The sequence below is a fragment of the Dryobates pubescens genome, chromosome 29 (genome assembly GCF_014839835.1).
Source record: "Dryobates pubescens isolate bDryPub1 chromosome 29, bDryPub1.pri, whole genome shotgun sequence".
Classification (NCBI taxonomy): Eukaryota; Metazoa; Chordata; class Aves; order Piciformes; family Picidae; genus Dryobates; species Dryobates pubescens.
Genome location: NC_071640.1, coordinates 6,940,626 through 6,961,195, shown reverse-complemented (window position 1 = coordinate 6,961,195; position 20,570 = coordinate 6,940,626). Strand labels below are relative to the sequence as shown.

The 20,570-nt window shown below is 40.1% G+C and overlaps 1 protein-coding gene across 2 annotated transcripts in view; it reads right to left on the bottom strand.

Annotated features, from left to right (window-relative positions):
• RALGPS1 (Ral GEF with PH domain and SH3 binding motif 1) overlaps positions 1-20,570 on the bottom strand; it is a 76,030-nt gene that overhangs the window by 11,773 nt on the left and 43,687 nt on the right. For both annotated transcript variants that reach the window (XM_009907492.2, XM_054174371.1), the window contains exons 9-11: positions 18,286-18,423; positions 16,612-16,705; positions 7,522-7,589 (exon numbers count right to left, since the gene is read on the bottom strand). In XM_009907492.2, coding sequence (XP_009905794.2) covers positions 7,522-7,589; positions 16,612-16,705; positions 18,286-18,423 — 300 coding nt within the window. The remainder of the gene's footprint in view (positions 1-7,521; positions 7,590-16,611; positions 16,706-18,285; positions 18,424-20,570) is intronic.

The window sequence follows — 20,570 nt, the reverse complement described above, 5'->3', positions numbered from 1 at the left end:
CCTCTCCTAAGGTAAAAAGAATCTGAGCTGAAAAATCTTTACAAAGTCTTTGCATCTGTTGTGCTGTCAAATGTCCACGAAGAAGACCTGTGAAGTTCAGAGCTCTCATTAGGTGTCAGGACCTCTGTTGCAGGCTACACTCAGTTCAGCAAGAATTGTGGGGTGCAGAGGATGTCAGCATAAGTTACGGGGCACAGGGGAGATGACCTAATTTCTGTAAAGGGGTAAGAGATGAAACAGCCTGTGCCAAGAAGGATGCCAAAGAGGGTAAGTGGTGAGATACTGATGAAAAGTGCATGGCCCAAGGGATGTTACGGACATACCAGACTGCTGAGCAATTAGCTGGGGAAGCCATGCCTGATATTGCTGATAACAAAATTCCAATATTGAAATTCATTTGAGATTGAGTTATTTTGCACCCTTTTTTTTTTTTTTTCCTTTCCAATAAGTGAAGTCATCTGCTACTGCTAACTCTCCTCTTTACTCTCCTGGCTCCCCTCCTAGTGCATACTGTTACCATGATTGCTATTCTGTTATTTTGCCTTTCATGGAGACAAAGCACTCTTAGCAGGATTTTCCAGTCAGCTGGCATGAACAAGGGTTAGTTTGGTTTTCATTATTTCTCAGCATCATTCTCAAGACTATGCTGACATACACAAAACTAATGTATAAAAATATGAAACCATTATTAAGAATTTGTTTGCATTAGGGAACGCGAGACAGCTTCATCGGAGCGAGCCGAGAGCTGCTCCGAGATCTGTGGCAAGAACATTTGGAAAAGTTTACACATATCCCAGAGGATCTCACTGTTTTTTCCTTTGCATAATTTTTCCATGAATAATCCTTCAAATGTTATAAATGAATGTTACTTTTGCAATCCTTCAGTAGAACATGTGAACAGCTTACAGTCTCCAGAGCTTTTCCAAAAAGCAGCAGGGTGAAGGAGTTGCAGTTCAGATTTATTTATTCCCCACCCCCCAGTAAAAAAAAAAGCTATCAATAAACCAACCCTAAGCATCCAAACAGAAAACTGACAAATCAGTTGTATGATGAAAAATGGAACAAGTTTTCAGGAAGGTGTAACAGTCTCAGCTATTGACTATGTTCTGGTGAACAGCTAAGAAGTAGAACTAATACTTACCAGCTCTGTTTCTAAAACTCAATAAAGACATTCCAAGCCACAGACTCTCCAGTTAAATCTTTGCTGTAAATTTTTACTGCTCTGTTGCCATTGTAACCAAAGTCAGTGGGTGACAATTAAAAACTTTCAAATAGAAAGACCTACTTACAAAACACACATTAGAGAACTTAAGAAGATTTTTTTGTTTTGTTTTGTCTGTGCACAGAATCAAGAATGATGCAAAAAAAATTTATTAAATCTAGACTGATGGCTGTTGTGAAAGCATTGCTTTAATTTTTGGGAGTACTGCTTTACTATTCAACTAAAAGCTATCAATGCATGCAGCATGCAAAAGACCTCTATGTTATTGGCCAAGAAGGCCAATGGCATCCTGGCCTGCATTAGGAATAGTGTGGCCAGCAGGAGCAGGGAGGTCATTGTGCCCCTGTACTCTGCATTGGTTAGACCACACCTTGAGTCCTGTGTCCAGTTCTGGGCCCCTCAGTTTAAGAAGGACATCGAGACACTTGAATGTGTCCAGAGAAGGGCAGCAAGGCCGGTGAGAGGCTTTAAGCACAGCCCTATGAGGAGAGGCTGAGGGAGCTGGGATTGTTTAGCCTGGAGAAGAGGAGGCTCAGGGGTGACCTCATTACCCTCTCCAACTCCCTGAAGGGTGGCTGTAGCCAGGAGGGGGTTGGTCTCTTCTCCCAGGCAACCAGCACCAGAACAAGGGGGCACAGTCTCAAGCTGTGCCAGGGGAAGTTTAAGCTCAAGGTGAGGAGAAAGTTCTTCACCGAGCGAGTCATTTGTCATTGGAATGGGCTGCCTGGGGAGGTGGTGGAGTCACCATCCCTGGAGGTGTTCAAGAGGAGACTGGATGTGGCATTTGGTGCCATGGTCTAGTCATGAGGTCTGTGGTGACAGGTTGGACTTGATGATCCTCGAGGTCTCTTCCAACCTTGGTGATACTGTGATACTGTTATGGCTGCTTCTGAGACAAGAGTAAACCAAGAACAAGAATCAGAGTCTTTGGCTACCCCTTTGTGTGCACTTCCCCCAACCTCCTAAAATACCAACCCCTCAAAAAAACCCAAAAGGTGTATTTCTGTCTGACAAATTGAAGTCTGCCTGCTCTCTCTCTGGAAACAGTATGCAAAGGGCTGTTGCTGCAGAGGCCAGAAAGATGATTTTGGTTATTGAATGAAATGACTCTTTTTTCCAAAGGATTCAGAACTAATACCGTGCTCTGGGAATAAAGGGAACATAAAACAGATTTTTGTATTTCTGCCACATGATTCCTGTTGCTGTAATTACTGCCCTATTCTAACCTCCACCTCCATTCTAACAGCAAAAGATACAGATATATTTATAAAAAGTAATTTGGAAGCCTCTGATGGAGTCTTTGATCTATGTTCAGATTTGCATTAAGAAAACCCCCTAATTTAAAGGTGAATGCCAAAAGTGTGGTTTTCAGTGAGGGAATAAACACTGACAACCTTTTGTAAAGTCCATCAGTAACAGCAGTTATGAAAAGGAGAACTTTCAAACACATGAGCATATTAACTTCTATTTTTTTCTTCCCATAAATTTAACTACAAGAGTGAATCATGCTGAGTTGTTATCTCAAGGTCCCTTCGTGGGCAAGTAGAGCTTAAGAGAGGCACAACTCCATTCACCCTGTGTCCCTCCACTGCTGGGTCAATCTTCCTGCACTGTTCAGTTTTGGCTTACTGTTTTTGCTGTCATTGCCAGAAAAGGACCAATGAAGTGATATAGACACAGAGGGAAGTTTGTTGATGTTAATATAAGAAGTGTCAAAACATACAAATGGACCCTAGAGAAGTTTGCCCAGTAATGCTCTATCCAGTACCTCCAAGAGCAGCACAGGAGAAGCACATTAACAATGTAGTGAAAGATGAAATTGCAGTACAGGAAAGATCACAAATTTAATACAGTTAGCAAGGACAACAGCAACAGCAAGCCAGACAAGTGCACTAGAAACCTGGGGCACTCTTGCCTGTGCCACTCTGTCAAGATCGAGTACAACCAACCATTATTTCCCACGTACTTCTGACTGCACAGTAAGCACATTTGAGCGAATTTCCTTCAAATGCTTCCTAAATAGAAGTGATACTTTCCATTTCAAGTGCTACTTCTACAGAATCACTAATTGTCAGCATTTATGTTACCTATACTGCACCAGGGGAAATGTGCAAAACCCTGACTTAGGCTTCAGCAAAAACATCTGAGTTTCTTGCAGCTGGATCTGCAGGGTAGTGCATGAGCTTGGATGACATCCACGCTGGAAGTGAAGACATTGTTAGAGCATAGCTGCAGGAGAACTGTGCAGTTGGGGTTCAACAAAAATACATGAACTAGTCCATCAATAAAATAACTTCTTGCAGAAATTGTTTCAGGTTACTGCTCTGAAGAAAGACAATAGATAGGTAGGTAAAGAGAAATAGCCCCAGCAGAAAGGCCTCTAGCTGTTTGGTATGTTAAAATTCTGAGGGATTATCATCTTGGTAGGTAAAATAAGCATCAGTAGATGTTAAAGAGACTTGTTTGGTAAGGAAGTCACAGAAAGTAACAGAAAGTGTTGAAGTTAAAAACTTAGCATGATCATTCTCTCTGATAACTTTCTATGTGCTTTGACAGAATATTCTTCTACAATTTCTGTGAAGCTTTGCTCTGCTAAAGGAAAAAAAAAAATCCACAGCATATGAATTCTGGCTGGATTTAGCGGTTGCTAATAACATGTGAATCCCACACACTTGTCTGGTAATAATTTCTTTCAAAAGTACTCCAATGGGTTGTAAAAAATTGTAGGGAAAGTATCACAGAGGAAGAGACTGGAAGTGTTCAAAACAAAAGGGCAAAGTTTTCTGGATGTTCTGTAAACCTTTGTGAAGAAAACTTCCCTTTCTACCTTAAGTGCGGCGTAAGAAAAGCAGACACTGCACATGAAGCAATAACCAAGCACTTGCAGGAGGATTAGACAATCCTCATATCCACAGAGCGATTGGCTGCTAAAGCACTTAGCACAAACTATTTATTAGTTACCAAAGCAACCAGTAAAACAAAGCACAAAAGTAAATGTCAAACTCAGTGTTTACATGGAAAATGACTGCGTGGGGGTTTTTATTCTAAAAGGCTGGGACTGCTGTACAGTGTAGTACAGCTACTACCAGAGGCTTACCAATGTGCAAACATCCCAGCCTTCCTTCCTTCTCAGTCTACATTTTCAGTTTCCACACCTTACATACCTACATCCAGTAAATCTACTGCTTCTAAGAAATTAAAACGAGTATTAAATCTTCTTCAGCAGCGCTCGGAGCTGGATGGGCACAGCGAACTGGGCTGAAGTTTACCCCAGTAACAAAAACACGGAATACACCTGTTTCAGATTAATTACTCCAGATTCCTGGTAGGGTGGGAACATAAAACCTTTGATCTGCTTACTCTCCTCTTGAGAATTATACCATCAACTACTTGGGGGGGGAAGAAGAAAAAGTAGGGGTGAGGGTCCACCCCTGACTACTGCATAATGAAACTCCAAAAGTAAGGGCTGCCCACAGCTGAGGCCTGGCTTTTGCTAAAACAGAACTTGTGGGCTCATTAAAATCACAGAATCATGGAGATCACTCTTTGATCACTTAGTATTGGATCTAATTTTCTGGGCATGGTAGTTATTTGAACATGATTTTCTCTTTTTATATTGTTTCCAAGACAGGATAAACATGGTATGTACCTGTAACCACTTTTGTATTCTGGCCTGCACTTTGCTCTGAACTTTCCTACAGAACATTCAGATGTTAAAAGAACAAGCGTCAAATTTTCTAGACTGAGCTATGCTTGGTGTGCAAATTCAAAGGAACTTTAGCTGCCTAGAAGGTTACCTTATGTGCCATATATATTACAGACATTTTTTCTTTTGTTCTAGGAAAAGGTATTAAGTTCCAAAACAATCTAATAGCTGTACCATAAATGCTGGGTACATCCTAGCCAACACTGCAGGAACACAGATGGCTTTTACAGCTAATTCATTGGAAACTGTGAACAGTTAGCATACTATAAGCTCTCCAGCTACTTTCTCTCTCTCCCTCTCAAACCATAGCAAGGCAGAATGAACAGACTTAAGCTGCTGCCAAGGAAGTTGTGTGAATCATACAGTTCCTGAAAGCATACAATTAAACTGGTTAGAGCTCCTTTCTAAATGCTACTTGCAGGAGACAAGAAGCTCTGCAGCGTTATGGAAGGCATGAAATCTTCCTGTGAAAGCACTATTCACAATTATACATGCATTTGGTAATTAAATGAGACCATCTTAGCCACTAATATACAAAACATAGCTTGTTGTGAGACATTCACTTTAATCAGATGTCTGCCTCCTTTTGAATTTACTGGAAAACCAGCTGGCAACCAAAGTGGAAAACGGACACATGGTTTTCTCCAGTTCTTTGCAAATAGAAATATTGAAGAATTTAACTGTTTTTATTGAGCCTCATGCTCATAAAGGAAAAAAAAAAGAAACCCACAGTGTCTCTGGCTAAAGTAAACTGTTAATCTTCTTTTGAAAGAGAGAAACCTGAAGTTGGATAGAAGATAAAGTCACAATGCTTGGAAGGAAAATCCATTTCCAACATTAACACAAGTACTCGTACTTTAGGACATGAAGACAACACTGTTCCCTGCATTTAAGCCTGTTATAGGACTTCAGAATTATTACCATGATATTCAGCCTTTTCTCCTTATTTGGAAATATATGGACACCTATACAAAGGCAGAGTGTCACCTGCAAAACTCAACTAGACTTACTGCCATTAGTAACATACTAAATTTCTTGACTATCAACAGAACCTGATGACTCTCCTTATGGGTCAAACCAATTTATTCTACCTTAAAATTATTATATTCAGACCCCTGTGCCTTAAACTGTTGACTGGGACATCAAACCACAGCTTGAAATATTTTGAGACCACTGCTTACCATTATAGCTTGCTGACTGCAAAGGATTTACTCCTGGCAAACAATAGCTGAAGTGGAAATAATCTCAAACTATAATTTGAGTCCAAATAAAGTTGACTTTAATACCTTTGAATGAGTTATTTTTAACTCCCCATAGTCAAGTATTTCATTACTGATATTTGGGTATTTCAGCTTGGACTTATTCAAGACTAACATATGGCTATATTTCTACATATTAATGCTGTGAAATAAACAATAAATTATTGCCTTCATGCTTAGTTAAAATTCAATTTGAATTCATGCTAGCTTACTGAGCTAACCTTTTCCAGGAATTCATGTGTTTTTTTAATTTAAATAAAGCACCCTGGATTCCATTAGTAGCATTTTTTGCAGCTACACAGGTGCAGGTCACTGATAAATTCATGTGGGTGTTACAAACTCTTGGTGGCAGGTATTGCCCTGGCAATAAGTGCGAACTCTCCAGATGAGCAAGAAATGCAGCAGTCCATGAGCCTGTCGAGCCTGTCAAGCTGCTGAAGGAAATGCTAACAGAATAATGGAGCAGTAAGAATGACTCAAGACTGTGTTTCTATCATCATATTAATTCTCCCTTTGAATAAACCAACATTACTGAGCACTGTAGACTCTAGAGGGGAAGTTCACAGCAACACTACTGGGAGTACTGGTCCTCAAGAGACTCTGATATGGTAATAAGGTTAGACTTGGTATCAAATCAATACTGACAAATTGGCAGCTTACACTGGTCAATTCCAGGGATTAATTTCCGAAGTACTGCCCTGTAGCCGAGTTTTTAATCTCAGCAGAGGAAAAGTCCAACAGGTTTTATGCTACCTACGTGAAACCCACGAATAAACCATCTTAAAAATGCTCCCCTTTTCCATCCAGGTAAGCCTGTTCTCCCCAAAGGCAAACAAATGCACATCCCTCCTTAAAAAAAATCTCTGCAAATTAAGTCTTACTTTTGAAATCTAATTGCATACATTCATTTAAGATCCATGGATTTGTTCTGCCTAGTCAAATGAAAGCTGATATGTATGAAATCAGTCTTGTTGTGTGGGCTAGAATTTGTTGCTGTAAGAACCTCCAAGGGTGAGTGTCATAACAGAACAGTGCAGACCCAAGTACAAGCTGGGTATGTAGACATCTGCAGTAAAAATCAGATCTTTTTACAACCCTCACAGGAGTGGTGTTCTAGATCAAGGATGTTTTGAAACCAGGCATAAGCATGAAAAAGGATCAATTCTCTGACAGCCCTTACAAGGTAACTCTGCAGCTGCAACAAAAGCCCATATTGGAAATCGATTAATTCCTCCAAAGCTCTGATATAAAATGGGGGTTCCCACATGCTTCTGTAGAGAATTGCTGTAATTAAAACTATTTCCTTATGCAAATTTTCAAATTAAATTTGATACCTGCAAGATCTTCTTTGGAGGAAACCAGTCGAGGAGAGCTGTTGCCTGGCTCAATTCTTAATGATAATCTGGGAAAAAAACAGTGAAGTTTTTAGAGACATTAACAGCAACAAAAAATTCTCAATAAAAGCTGAAAGAAACTGAAGAAAGCCATTATTTGGGCAGTGGTGAGCAGAAATTTTGCTCTATTGCTCTTATTTTGTTATGTAATAAAACAATACTTATTTTTTTAAGGCAAATGACTACCTGTTAGAGCCAAGAAAGAAATTGTGAAGTAAGTCTATGAAAAAAGAAGTGAAAATTGATATTTCATACTCCCTATCAGTGTAAAATCTTAGGTTCCTATAGTCTTTCACCTGAAAAAAACCCCACCTTTTAGAAGTTAGTACATTTAGATTCAAATGCAATAACAAAGATCTTGTTTCTTCAGTGCATGAAAAGTGAATTCATACAGTTACCATGTGGACATGTGCACCCAGAAATAGCTATTGAGAAATATTAGTCACTAGGATTTACAGAGCAGGAGCATAAGTGGCTAAAGTGACCAACACTTTATAGTCAAAGAAGATAATTAGAAGAAAGTTTTAATATTATATGCACCTCTGCCTCACTCCATGTGTTTTATGCACTCACTGTTGCCTTATCTTGGCACTCCATCATATCTTGATCTTCCAGTGCACTTGACTTCTTCCACCTCTCAAGTTTATGCCCTCTTAAAACTTGACATTCACAGGTCCTTTGTTCTGTACCAGTTCAGCAAAAAAAGTATGGAAAGCTACAGTGTTAAGTAAACGTTAATGGAACAGGCATAAACCCAAAGGAAGTAACTGCTGGCATTCCACAGCATACAACACACTGGGAAGGTTTCAAGCTAGAGGCTGCAGCACTGCTGTACACAAACACCAGTGGAAGTCATAAACTTGGGATGAAAGCAAACAAAGGGGTGGGGAGAGGAACCTATGGCAGCACTCCCACGTAGCTCAGCTATCACTTTCCTTCCTACCTTGTCTTTCCTGTACACAGAAATGTAGGAGGAATAACTCCCAGCCCATTCTCCACAGTATTCAAACACTGACAACTATGTTTTAGCTTCAAATTAGTCAACAAACCCACGTCCCTTTTTCCTGTTTTAATTGCTATTCTTGTTAACAGTACTAGATCCTTTCAGCTACCCAAAGTAATGTAATTCAAGTAGGTAATGACTCATTCCTTTCCAGACTGTCTTTTGTCAACATGATTTCCATGACCACGAAGTAGCAACATACCTCTCCTAGAAGTCAACAATGAGAAAGTTACAATAATAGAACTCTCTGTGTGTGTGTGTATACACACCAATTCAAATGTTTATTGTAAGGGAATTCCTTTCAGTATGAAAAATGGCAAAAACCTTTATGAAGTCTTTCCCTGTAAACAGGGCCCTACAGTGTGAATTTATCTCCCATGCCTGTAGAAATGTTGCCTTTGCATCCCTTGCACAGTAGTTCCTCCTTTGTTCATTTTTAAGGCTGATTTCTTCCTCACTATATCAGAGATTTATTGTTCCCATGCTATGAGCTTGATTTTTTTGAGAAGCTGGTTCAAAAAATCTTGTTGGTTCTAAGGATCTCCTGCAGAACTATGCTGTTTACACACATTGAGAAATTTGAGTGTTAAACTCAGGAATACTGGGTTAGCTCACACTTGATGAACTAAAGTCCTTATGCAAAACAGAACACAACTTGTTTCACATAACAGCTGCTCTCCAAACAGAAGCAGACAACCCTTCGCCTGCTAACCCATCACTGTTCCACAACTGCTGATTTTTTCCTTCCATTTCTGTCTGTACAAGGGAGCTGTTATCTGTCCTTCCCCACATGGGATAACCGCATGCTTTAGTTTCTGCCAGCTTCCAGGAACTCATCTCTGATGCTCTTTCCTTATCCTGTTATCAAATAAATTACTCACTTTTATTAGTCCCCTGGGGCCACAGCCACAATTTATTTGGTCACTGTGGAAACATTTGTCTAATAACCCAGTGCTAAAAGAGAACTGCAGTTCAGTCCACGTGAGCAAACAGCTTCTTGCTTTTACAACAGTGTGATTCGTAATGCACTCCTGGAAATTTCCTGCTTCGTTAGACTAAAAGGAGTTTATGCATATGTAAGGATTACAGAGTAGCCTCTTATTTCTAAGTGTGCTCATTAAGCAGTCTGTCATTTCAGGTAACTATTTACAAATGTTTTTCAGAGCAAATGTGGCAGGACTACCTTGTGTGCCTGAGGAGGCCGCCTCCCTGGGCAGCCTGTTTCAGTGCCTCACCAGGATCTCACTAACTTCTTTACTGTTGAGAGTGGTAAGGCATTGGAACAGGCTGCCCAGGGAGGTGTGGGTTGGACCAGATGACCTTTTGAGGTCCCTTCCAGCCCCTAACATTCTGTGGTTCTGCGTGTGCTGAAGTAGCCATCCCGAGAGGCGCCCAAGAAGCTGTAGATGTGGTGCTTCAGGATACAGTTTAGTGGTCATGTTACTTGGGTTGGACTCAATGATCTCAAAAGTCTTTTCCAGCATTAGTGTTATCAGTTTAATTAGCTCACTATGTACCAAGCTCCAAGACCCAGCAGAACTCTTACATGTTTGAAAACAGTCCAGGTGAAATTCTGCTTACTAGTATGCACATAAGGGGAAGTGCCATCACCTGCTGTCAGATTTAAGCATTCTTATACCTTCTTTACCCGTCGTCAAAACATTTGACGACAGCAAGCAAGATCAACTTGCATGCAACTGCATGCATGATACCATTTCTCTCTTTGTGTTTAAAACTATTCTTGTCAAGGAGAAAAAAGGAAGGTAACAGCAGAAATTAAGGCCTAACATGTTTTTGCTTATAAGAAGATTTTTAGAAAGAGGCATGGTGTCAATATACAATGCAGAAAGCACCTGTGGCACGTGTTGCACTTCAAAGTTCACTGACAGAACAGTGAGTCTTCAATGCTATAAAAGGAGTTCACATCACTCCCCACTGGTCATCTCTAGAAACTGGCAAGTTAAGAGAATGTTGTTTATCTCTCTGGTTATATTAAAAGAACATTCTGAAGTCTCAGCCCTTGCTAAATCTCTGACAGTTTGGTCATTGACTTCAACAACCCTAGAATGTTTTCAACATGTCAAAAAATGCAATTTAGCCATGCAACTTCAGAAAATACAGGATGTACTAAAGAACAGCAAATAAACATGAGCCTAAGTTTGAAGTTTAGTAAATAAAAAATACTCATGCTGACATGTTTAACAAAATATTTCAAACAAACTGTGAGAAAAGAGAATATATTCTGACAAGGAGATGTCATTCCTGGACCACCTTCTCTCCTCTCCCCCACAGAAGGCTGGAAACAAATCAAAACTGGTTTTATTTAAAAGAAGAGACACTGACAGTGAGTACAGTTTCAACCAGTCTTGGCTTGTTTGTCACCACCCAAATTAATCTTTGCAATTCCTCTGACACTGCATTTTCCATTGAGCAGCACAGGTTACATGCGTGCACACGCATGCTCGTCTGCTCTCTCTGTGCTACACGTGCCAGCAGCATGAGCAATGCCTCCCAAATAGCACTCAGAGCCAGAATCTTTGGCCCCTCAGAGGCTTTGTGTGATACTATCAATAGGTCTGTGCAGACCTCAGACTAACAGTGAAGCCTTCCCACTTCTTTGTGCCTTTGACAACAATTCTCAGTAGAAGAGGTCTAGGGAATACAGCTGCCTGGGAGGTCTATTTAAGATGGACTCTGGCCAAGGTTCACTGCTACAAGTACTGCTACTCTAAGCACCTGCCATAGAATTCCTGTTACCATAAGACTAAAATTAGTATGTTGCAGCTGGAACTTTTATAGTGCCATCACTGTCAGGAGTAGGTACAATGTTTTAATTGCCTATTAATTTCTCTTGGATGTTCTCCCACAGCATCATGCTTATCTGAATCTAAACAGGAACTGATTTTTCTGTAAAACACCTTACTGGGATATTGGAATATCAGTGCCTCACCCAATATGCTCTGAAGAACTGAACTGATAGACAGCAACCTACAGAATAGGATTCCAATCCTGACTGTCCCATCCAGATAACACAGTAATGCAAACAGTAAGGTCTTCATAGTGGCTTTACTCAAAGAACAACTGGAGAATATGAAGGCCAATGTACACCAAAACCAGTGGAGGATACCAGACCTGACCCAGCGATACCAAAAAGGTCAGCCAAAAAATGTGCTTGGGAACCACTGCATGGCAGTTTAGGAAAGCATATGGTACGGTGTCAGAACATTTGGGTAGTGCTGTCTAGCTCAGAGAAAAACTGCATGCCTGGGGACAAGCACTCTCCTCAGATCACTCCTGGAGGAGGAAGAAGATTCTGCAGGAGCTGCATCACAGTCTCTGAAGCCCACTGTCTGCCAGTGATGCCCTGAGATAACAATATTTACCCATACTTTTTGGGTATAACTGGAAGGAGTACTGATGCTTCAGGTCCTATTTCTGCCCACTTAGTTTTCTAACTAGTGAATGTTACAATTTCTCAGCCTCTGCAGAGAGCAGCATATGGGCTGAGCAAGAAAGACCTATTATTTTTAGGATATGACATCACTGTCAGGGGTTTGCTGGAGTGTTTCTACTTGCTGACAAGCACGAACCCAAAGCAAGCAATTGGACTGGCATAAAAATTGCAGAGAAAAGCTTTGTTTATATAAAGTGGCTGCCAAATTTTCCTTTTCAATGTAACTGAGGTTCTCATTTGGAGAAATGTGTGTTGGGATCCAGCCAATACATTTTAGGGCAACTATCTAAAAGCTTCTTTTCCTGACAGCCTGGTACTGAGATAGTTCTGTTCTCCCTGCCAAAGGTCAAGCATACATCTCTTCAGAGCACACTAATGCTGTTCCTGGCTCAAAAAGAGCAGTCAATGGAAAGAGAAAGAGAGAGGAGATTCTTTCCCACTATAAAAACTTAGCACTCTTTTCCTTTTTGAGGCTTACAGTTTCTTCTGGCATGGGACCAGAAAATGCTATGAAACTGAAGATCCATTAGGGAAAACTGAGAGGAAAATGTGAAATCAAACATTCAACACAAAACTCAAAAACTTCCTATCACACAAAGACAGAACAGGATTAGGAGTTCTCTTAAAGGACAGATGGGATGAGTTTTGATCAGCACAGACTTTAATTTAACGCTTTATTCTGATGCAACAAACATGGCAGAAAGAGGACAAAATTCACAGTATCACCAAGGTTGGAAGAGACCTCGAGGATCATCAGATCCAACCTGTCTCTACAGACCTCATGACTAGACCATGGCACCAAGTGCCACGTCCAATCTCCTCTTGAACACCTCCAGGGACGGTGACTCCATCACCTCCCTAGGCAGCACATTCCAATGACGAACAACTCTCTCCATGAAGAACTTTCTCCTCACCTCAAGTCTAAACCTCCCCTGGCACAGCTTGAGACTGTGTCCTCTTGTTCTGGTGCTGGTTGCCTGGGAGAAGAGACCAACCCCTTCCTGGCTACAACCACCTATCAGGTAGTTGTAGAGGGCAATGAGGTCACCCCTGAGCCTCCTCTTCTCCAGGCTAAACAATCCCAGCTCCCTCAGCCTCTCCTCATAGAGCTTGTGCTCAAGGCCTCTCACCAACATTTATGAACTGCAGCAACTTTACTATGCCTAAAATCAAATCCTTCCATGTTTTTAATACCTTGGGACTGCAGTTTTTCCTTGCCATAGTGAATCCTAGAATGAAAACTGCTGATTTTGATTGAAATAGTCTCACGAATAACTAAATCACAAGTACTATGTGATCTTTAAAATACATCACATACCTTCCAGCAAGACTGCTGCTACTGTTAAAATGGCTTTAAAATTTATACTGGAATTATTTACAGTTTTTCCAAATATTATGTTATAGTGTCATACTTAGAGAAACCACTTGTTTAATCTATTTTTCCTACGAAATTACAGTTCATGAAAGCTATTGCAAATAAAATGGTAACACTGATCAGGAAACTCCAGCTGAAAATCAAATTAAACAACATGACCAGTTTCTTGAATCCAATCCAGGGGCTCCAGAGCCCATATGAACTACAAGTCTTTACCATTACCAGTTACTATGCAGTTTTATTTTTCTCTCTGTGACATTAACGAAATATGGATGTAGGAAGTGAGTCAACAATGACTATTTGCTAAACTTTAACATGGAGTTTCATCATAGAATGGCTTAGGTTGGAAAGGACCTTAGAGATCATCTACTCCAACTGCCCTGCCATCAGCAGGGATGCCTCTCAACTGGATTTGGCTGCTCAAGGCCTCATCCAACCTGGCCTTGAACACCCCTAGGGAGGAGGGATCCACAACCTCCTTGGGCATCCCATTCCAGAGTCTCACCACCCTTGTATTGATTAACGTCTTCCTAAGGTTCAGTCTAAACCTACCCTCCATCAACTTAAAACCATTTCCCCTTGTTCTATCACTAGACAATCTCATGAAAAGTCCCTCTCCAGCCTTCTTGTAGGATCCCTTCAGGTATTGGACAGCAGCTACGAGGTCCCTCTGGAGTCTCCTCTAGGCTGAACAGCCCCAGCTCCCTCAGCCTATCCTCATGGCAGAGGTGTTCCAGCCCTCAGATCATCTTTGTGGCCCTCCTCTGGCCTTGCTCCAACAGCTCTGTGTCCTTCTTATGATTTAGATGTCAGACTGTCCTTAACACATGTCTTGGACTGCCTGACCTTTTCAAAAGGCTGTGTGCATGTTGCTCCCTGTGCATCTGCTGCACAATGCCTATTTGTTTTCAAAACCTACACACTGTCCTGAGACAGAGAAAAGGAAGCACATACGTATTCCATCAGCAGTACTCTGGCAGAAACTCTAATTCCATGAAGCAGATAAATTTTGCTATGAAAACATCACACACATTCTTTTTATCTAAGTAACTTTCCTACAGAAATATGACTATTCTTATTATCTGTGATCAACCAGACACAAAAGCACGAACCTACCAAGCCACAGTCACTTTTGCAGTGAAATACCCAATGCTGGTTCAAATTATTTTCCTGAAGTTTACTCTAAACAAGAGGACAAATTCTGGATGTTTTCTGTTTCAAGTACGTCTTGACAGTACTTAGAGAAGTTCCAAAAAGAATACCTTGTCGGAATGGTTGTGCTTTTAGACTTACTGTCTCAGGAAAAGCAAAGTTCCACATGCATTTATCTCAAGAAACCACACTGACAGACGTGGCTGAGGAATAGTGCTGTATGCACGGTGGCCTGGACTGGAGCTAAGGGGAATGAATTATCATCAACTGCAGTTATGTTCAAAATCAAACAGAAATTGCTTGACTCATGCTATGCTCAAACAAGTGGGGTTTTGTCTCTGTTGTGGTGTGAACTTTTTTTCTTGAACTGCCCCAGTAGGACTTTGCATCTGTATACAAGTAACAGCAGTTGTAACTGCAGAGAAATGTAGACTGGTTAGGGTAGGTCATTGTTGTGCTTGTATGTGCATGTCCCTACACTGGTGCCACACGGGCTTCTGATTCACTAAGTCTGCTCTCTTCTTTTCACAAATTCTATCTGTTAGCTGTCACTTCATTAACTGATCAAGTTTCAACTTACAATGATCTCATTATTTGTCTCACTACTCCAATTAAGAGGCTGTTCCAGAATTCCATTACTCTGATAGTTAGGAACCAGATTTCCAACATTCAGGTTCTACATTTTTGCCTTTGTTTATCCCTGTCCTGCCATTACAATTTAAATTGCTCTCTACCCTCCCCAGTTTCCCCCAGTCGTGTTTCTACATAGTGATTCTATTACCTAAACTTCTCCTTTTCTAGGTGAAAGCCAAACCTAGTTAAGTCTGGTGTTACAAGACAGACTTTATTCACCTGATTGCAGCAGTATTTTTCTAAGACCGCTCAAAGCATGGATGGCCAGAGCTGTGTACAGTACTCCACAGAAGGTCTCACCAGCTCCTTTTGAAGCATTACTAACAATTTTAATAGAAACAGAGTTTTTGACAGGGGGTAGGGATGTGTTTGCCTCTTCAGGGCTGTATTTCACTTCTGACAGACAACTACCAATCAACACCATAAATTATTGTTAGAACAAACATGTAACATTTAGATTTTTGTGTCACTACCATTTCGGTGATCAGGCCACCTAACCTGTCCTCTGTGACATGCAAATCATCTGCTACTTCAAAGAACATTTCCAAAACTCTTTCATTAGCATATGGTCTAAGTGCACACATTCTGAGACCAGGTTCTTAATGGAAGTGTTGGATAAAACCAGTTACAACACTGGTTTTAGTGAAGTTCATGAGCACCTTTGCTCTCCCAAACACATTCTAAAATCTTCCATACCAACATCATGTCATCTTTGAATACTTTTAATTCTTTTCACCTAAACAGAGGTACTGTATTTGTCAACAGCTAGTTAAATAGCATTGCACCTACCTTGGTTGAGTTATTTAAAACTTTGGCTGCTAGACTTAAGGATTTAATGTGCTAGTTCTTTCCAAACCATGGCCAAAGATTATAACCTCCTCTAACTGGAGCTCATTCACACGTTGACCAGAGTGCTCTATGGTGTCTGTTTCACACCACTGTATGGGTTAGCTCTTCCCCATATTTTTTGTAAGCATTGCTTTGACATGCTTGAAATCCCCAAATTGTCAGGTTTATAATGTAAGTATTAAAAGTATTAAAACCAGTCATTTGAAATGGGAAGATGCTTTTCATACGTTATTTACAGTAGCACAGATTCAATATTGGACATCTTGGAGATGGCTTTGTTCAGGGTTCCTGAACAGAATTCCCAGAATACAAGCATCATATAGAAGAATAAAGACTAGATTTTCATCTATTTTTGTCTTTTACAAAGTTATTTTGCATTGGAAATCTGGTTATAGTTGTAAAGGAAGACTAATTCTGGCTTTTACTCAAGCATCCTGGTATTATCAGCTCCATTAATAAAATATTAAGAACACCAGACAACCCCCCAAAAGATTCTCAGCCAATGGCTTTATGATCAAACTAAGTGATGCATTCCCCAAACCTGAGGAAAAGATTAGCACTTACTTGTAATTGTCATCTTCTACAAATTTCTGAAGTTCTTCAATGTAACGGACAGACTTCAAATACTTTTGCACATGAGGGAGTGTTGTAAGATGATCTGTAGAGAGTTCAAACAGAACAAAAGATCAACATTCACATAATCCAAAATTAATTATTCTTTCATTTTCCCCCCCCCCTGCTTTTATGGTTGGCTCAAAGCAAACAGAATTTGAAACTTCCTAAAGAATAAATTGGGCAGAAACATTACTTTGATTCCAAGATTTTAAAGATTTGATTGAGCAAAAGCGATGCTTAGTTGTTAAAGAACACACAGATGCATTTCATCACCACAAAAGCCAGTGGAATTTATTATTTGCCATCTCACATGTGGGAAAGAGTTATTTGCTGAAAGCCCTGCTCACATTTTGTGCTCACTGTTCTGGGGGAAATTAAAGCTTGCAGCCATGGCTATTAATGATTCTCATAAGAACATGAGGTGCATACCCAGACAGATGCTAATTTCAGAATGACAGAAAAATCCTTTGACACATGGTGCATGGACAGGAACATGCCTTTTAGTATCTAACTCAACTTGTATGCTCTTGTAAAGACAACTGTTTTGAAGACATTCATTATTCCAGATTACTGTTTCTGCAAAGTCATCACTCTGGGTTTGTATGAAAGCACTCAAAATTAAACCAAAACAGCGCTGCCAAAACTGTAGAAAGGGCCAGTGAAATAATGAGGTTTCTTTGTCACTCAAAATATTCAAAGACAAAATGAAACTCTCAATAAGAACACGATAGCTGTGTAATCTTGCTGCTCATAATCACATGTTATTATGATGTCTAGTCCCTAACTTCAAATACTTTATAATACCAAAGTTAACAACAAAGGACAAGGGATGGAGACTTATGCATACACAAGTAATTTCTCCCCTAGTTTTCCCACAATCTAGCATTTAATTTTTTTGTATTCCAAGCTCTCCAAAACTGTCATTTAAATGTTCTGAATTTATTCTGAAGGTTTTCCATCTTGTTTCACGTTAAAGCAAGGAAAAGTCATGCTAAGCCACCAACAGTGTGACGAGTATTCATCCAGACCCCAAAATGGGCACATTGTTGGACAGAAGACTCCACTAACAGGCTACAATTGCAGAATGAATTTGAGAGTAAAATCTTCTTAACAAAAAGAAGCAGCCCCCTCACATTCCCCACCAAGTATGGTACGTGGGAAAGCAGAACATACAATTTACCAACTGTTGTATAGACTGAAATATTTGTATTTAGTTTTGTAAACGTTTCATCAAGATAGTAACAATAAAATGGTAATGCAGCTGACACATTCTATACTTCAAAGACATCATATCTACTGTAAAGGAAAGGAAACACATTAAGAGAATTATGACTGCCTCTGGCCGGTATAACCCAAACACAACAGCTGTACTTGAAAGCAAGGCATTTGTGGTCCACTTGTAGTAGTAACTTCTGCACAACCTCTTTTACAGCTCTTAGAGTTCAAGCCAGATGCTTATTTGCCTAATTTACTGATAAGATTGAAACTGCACAGAAATGGAGGCTACATCATGGACCAGTATTTGACTCACGTTCCCTTTACACAGGGACGAAGCCCTCTTTCACTCTCTTGTACTAAAGCAATTTTAGTTAAGGCTTACAGGATATAATAGAAGATACTAACCATAGTTACAGGAGACTTGCAGATCAGCTATTATTCGGAGAATATTGTTCATTTGGTTGGATCTTTGTTCATTCTCCATAATGCTGCCTGAAGAGGGATACGCTGAATCAATGTAGATTAAATCCAGGAGATAAATTCCTGAAAGAAACAAATCAATCACATTGATCCAGTGGTTCAAACAGAAATGGTTGCAGAATTTTAAACAAATGTAACAGCTAGCAACTATTCATCCCCACTGCGGTCTGGGCCCACTAAGCAAAGGAGAGCTTGGGATCTGCGCGTTGAACAATTTCCTAACTAGCACATGACTTCTTAAAAAAGGCCAGAAAAGGTTTTGCTCACTGCACTTCTACAGGCTAGAGTCTACTATGAGCAATCTGCAGGACCACAGCAAGGACACTGAAAACCAAAGAGTCACAGTGAGCAGCGCTCAGCCCTGCGCTGTTGAGCCTTCTCCTGCCTTCTCATCTGCCACTCTTTACTGCATCCAGATATCGCAGCATGTTTTGGCTGAGGCTCCAGGCTGCATTTGCTGGAAGACAAGAGGAGATGATATTTTGGTTTTGATTATGTGATGATTTTTAAAAAAGGGTTTTATTTATGAATTTCTTCATTGAAAAACTGGCATAGTTGTTTGCTTAGGCCCAGATTTCTCAGTAACTACAGAAAGATGATTATTTGCAGTTGCCAAAACCACTGATGGTTCTTATTTGTATTGCACTTTTCCAAGGCACTGGCTGACCAGATAAAATGTCATTTTTGGTTGGTAAAGAAGTATATTATACACAGAAGTTGTGTGTTGCAAGATGTCAGCTATCTTCATCAAAACTTCTACGCATATCCAGTGCCTGGCGGGCAAATGTTCTGTTGAGATAGTGTCTGCTGTATGATACTTTTACCTTTACAAATTATATATGAAAGAAAAAGGTAGGCTTAAGGCTGGAATTAATTAATAATACAGTATAGCATTTCTTGCATTGTACCCAACTGTTTTTTTCCACACATGCCATTTGGTTTCACATATACCTTATGATTTGTAGTGGGCTTCTTTTACAGCCCTAGGAGTGCTACAAAGCAATCACAAAATGAAGGGAAAACTACTAACTGGAAAGAACGTAAAATACACAATCACCAAGTCTGAGAAAACTGAATCATCACTGAGATTGTCTAGGAAGTTTTAATTTTTAACTCTGGAGAGCCAAAAGATAATGCTGCAACAGTCTTGCAAAGCTCATGAAACCTACTATGGAAGTGTAAAGCAAGGCTCATTTATTTACTTCAGAAACTAACTGAAAGCTTTTAAAGGAAGACAAGCAAGGGTAAACACTCCTGTCTTGTGTGAAGACACTATAAGCAGTTTTAGTATTTCAATGGTATGAATGCAGAGAAGGAATACAGAGACTCTGAGTGGGTGAGTGAATTTATTTTAGGACTTCTACCTATGCTCTCTGCTGATCAAGCCCTGGGTGTAGATTGATCACATGAAAGAACAAAGTCCTACTGCACAGCAGGGATGTGGAAGAATTAATCTGCTGAGGGAGAGTTATAACAATACACTTCATCATCTCCAGTGTGCCCTTGGCTACGTGGACACTCTGTGACTAAGACCTCCTGAAATAAGTGAGGGCAATCACCGTATAAAGGAGACTTGCTGCTCTTTTACCTCCTCACAGGGCCATGGGACAGCCAGACATACCCAGACCAGACAATACAAGAAAGTGCAGCTTCATCCATTCTGAACATATATTCTACTTTCCTTATTAAAAAAAATAAATCCCACAACTGCACACCTAATCTGCAGGAATTAAGAAGTGCTTCAATTTGCAATCATGTAACTTTGAGCACTATTTGACAAGCAATTTATACCAAATTGACATAAACAAAGTCAATGGCAGTAGTGATAAGTAATAGTGAAGTGGATGCAACTTAAACTGAACGTAACAGAACAGAATCTTGATGTTTGAAAATATTTGTAAATACACATCAAGCTGCACCTTTTCAATGGTGTTCCTCTCCCTCTCTCCCTTTAAGGTAAAAAGAACTACTAGTGTTTATGTTGGGCTTTTTTCTCTAGTGTTACCAGCCTTCATCTGGGCAGTGGCACTTTGAACACTTCTATATATATTAGGTGACAATAGAAATTGATGAGAATCAGTTTACTTTGCTCAGAGGAATCACAAAATTACTCCCTTCAGCAAAAGACTTTAATTTCTGCTTCTCAAAGGAAAGGCTCAGGGTTGCCACATGCCAAAGAAAACACACAGCACTGGCTTTTCAAACCTTGG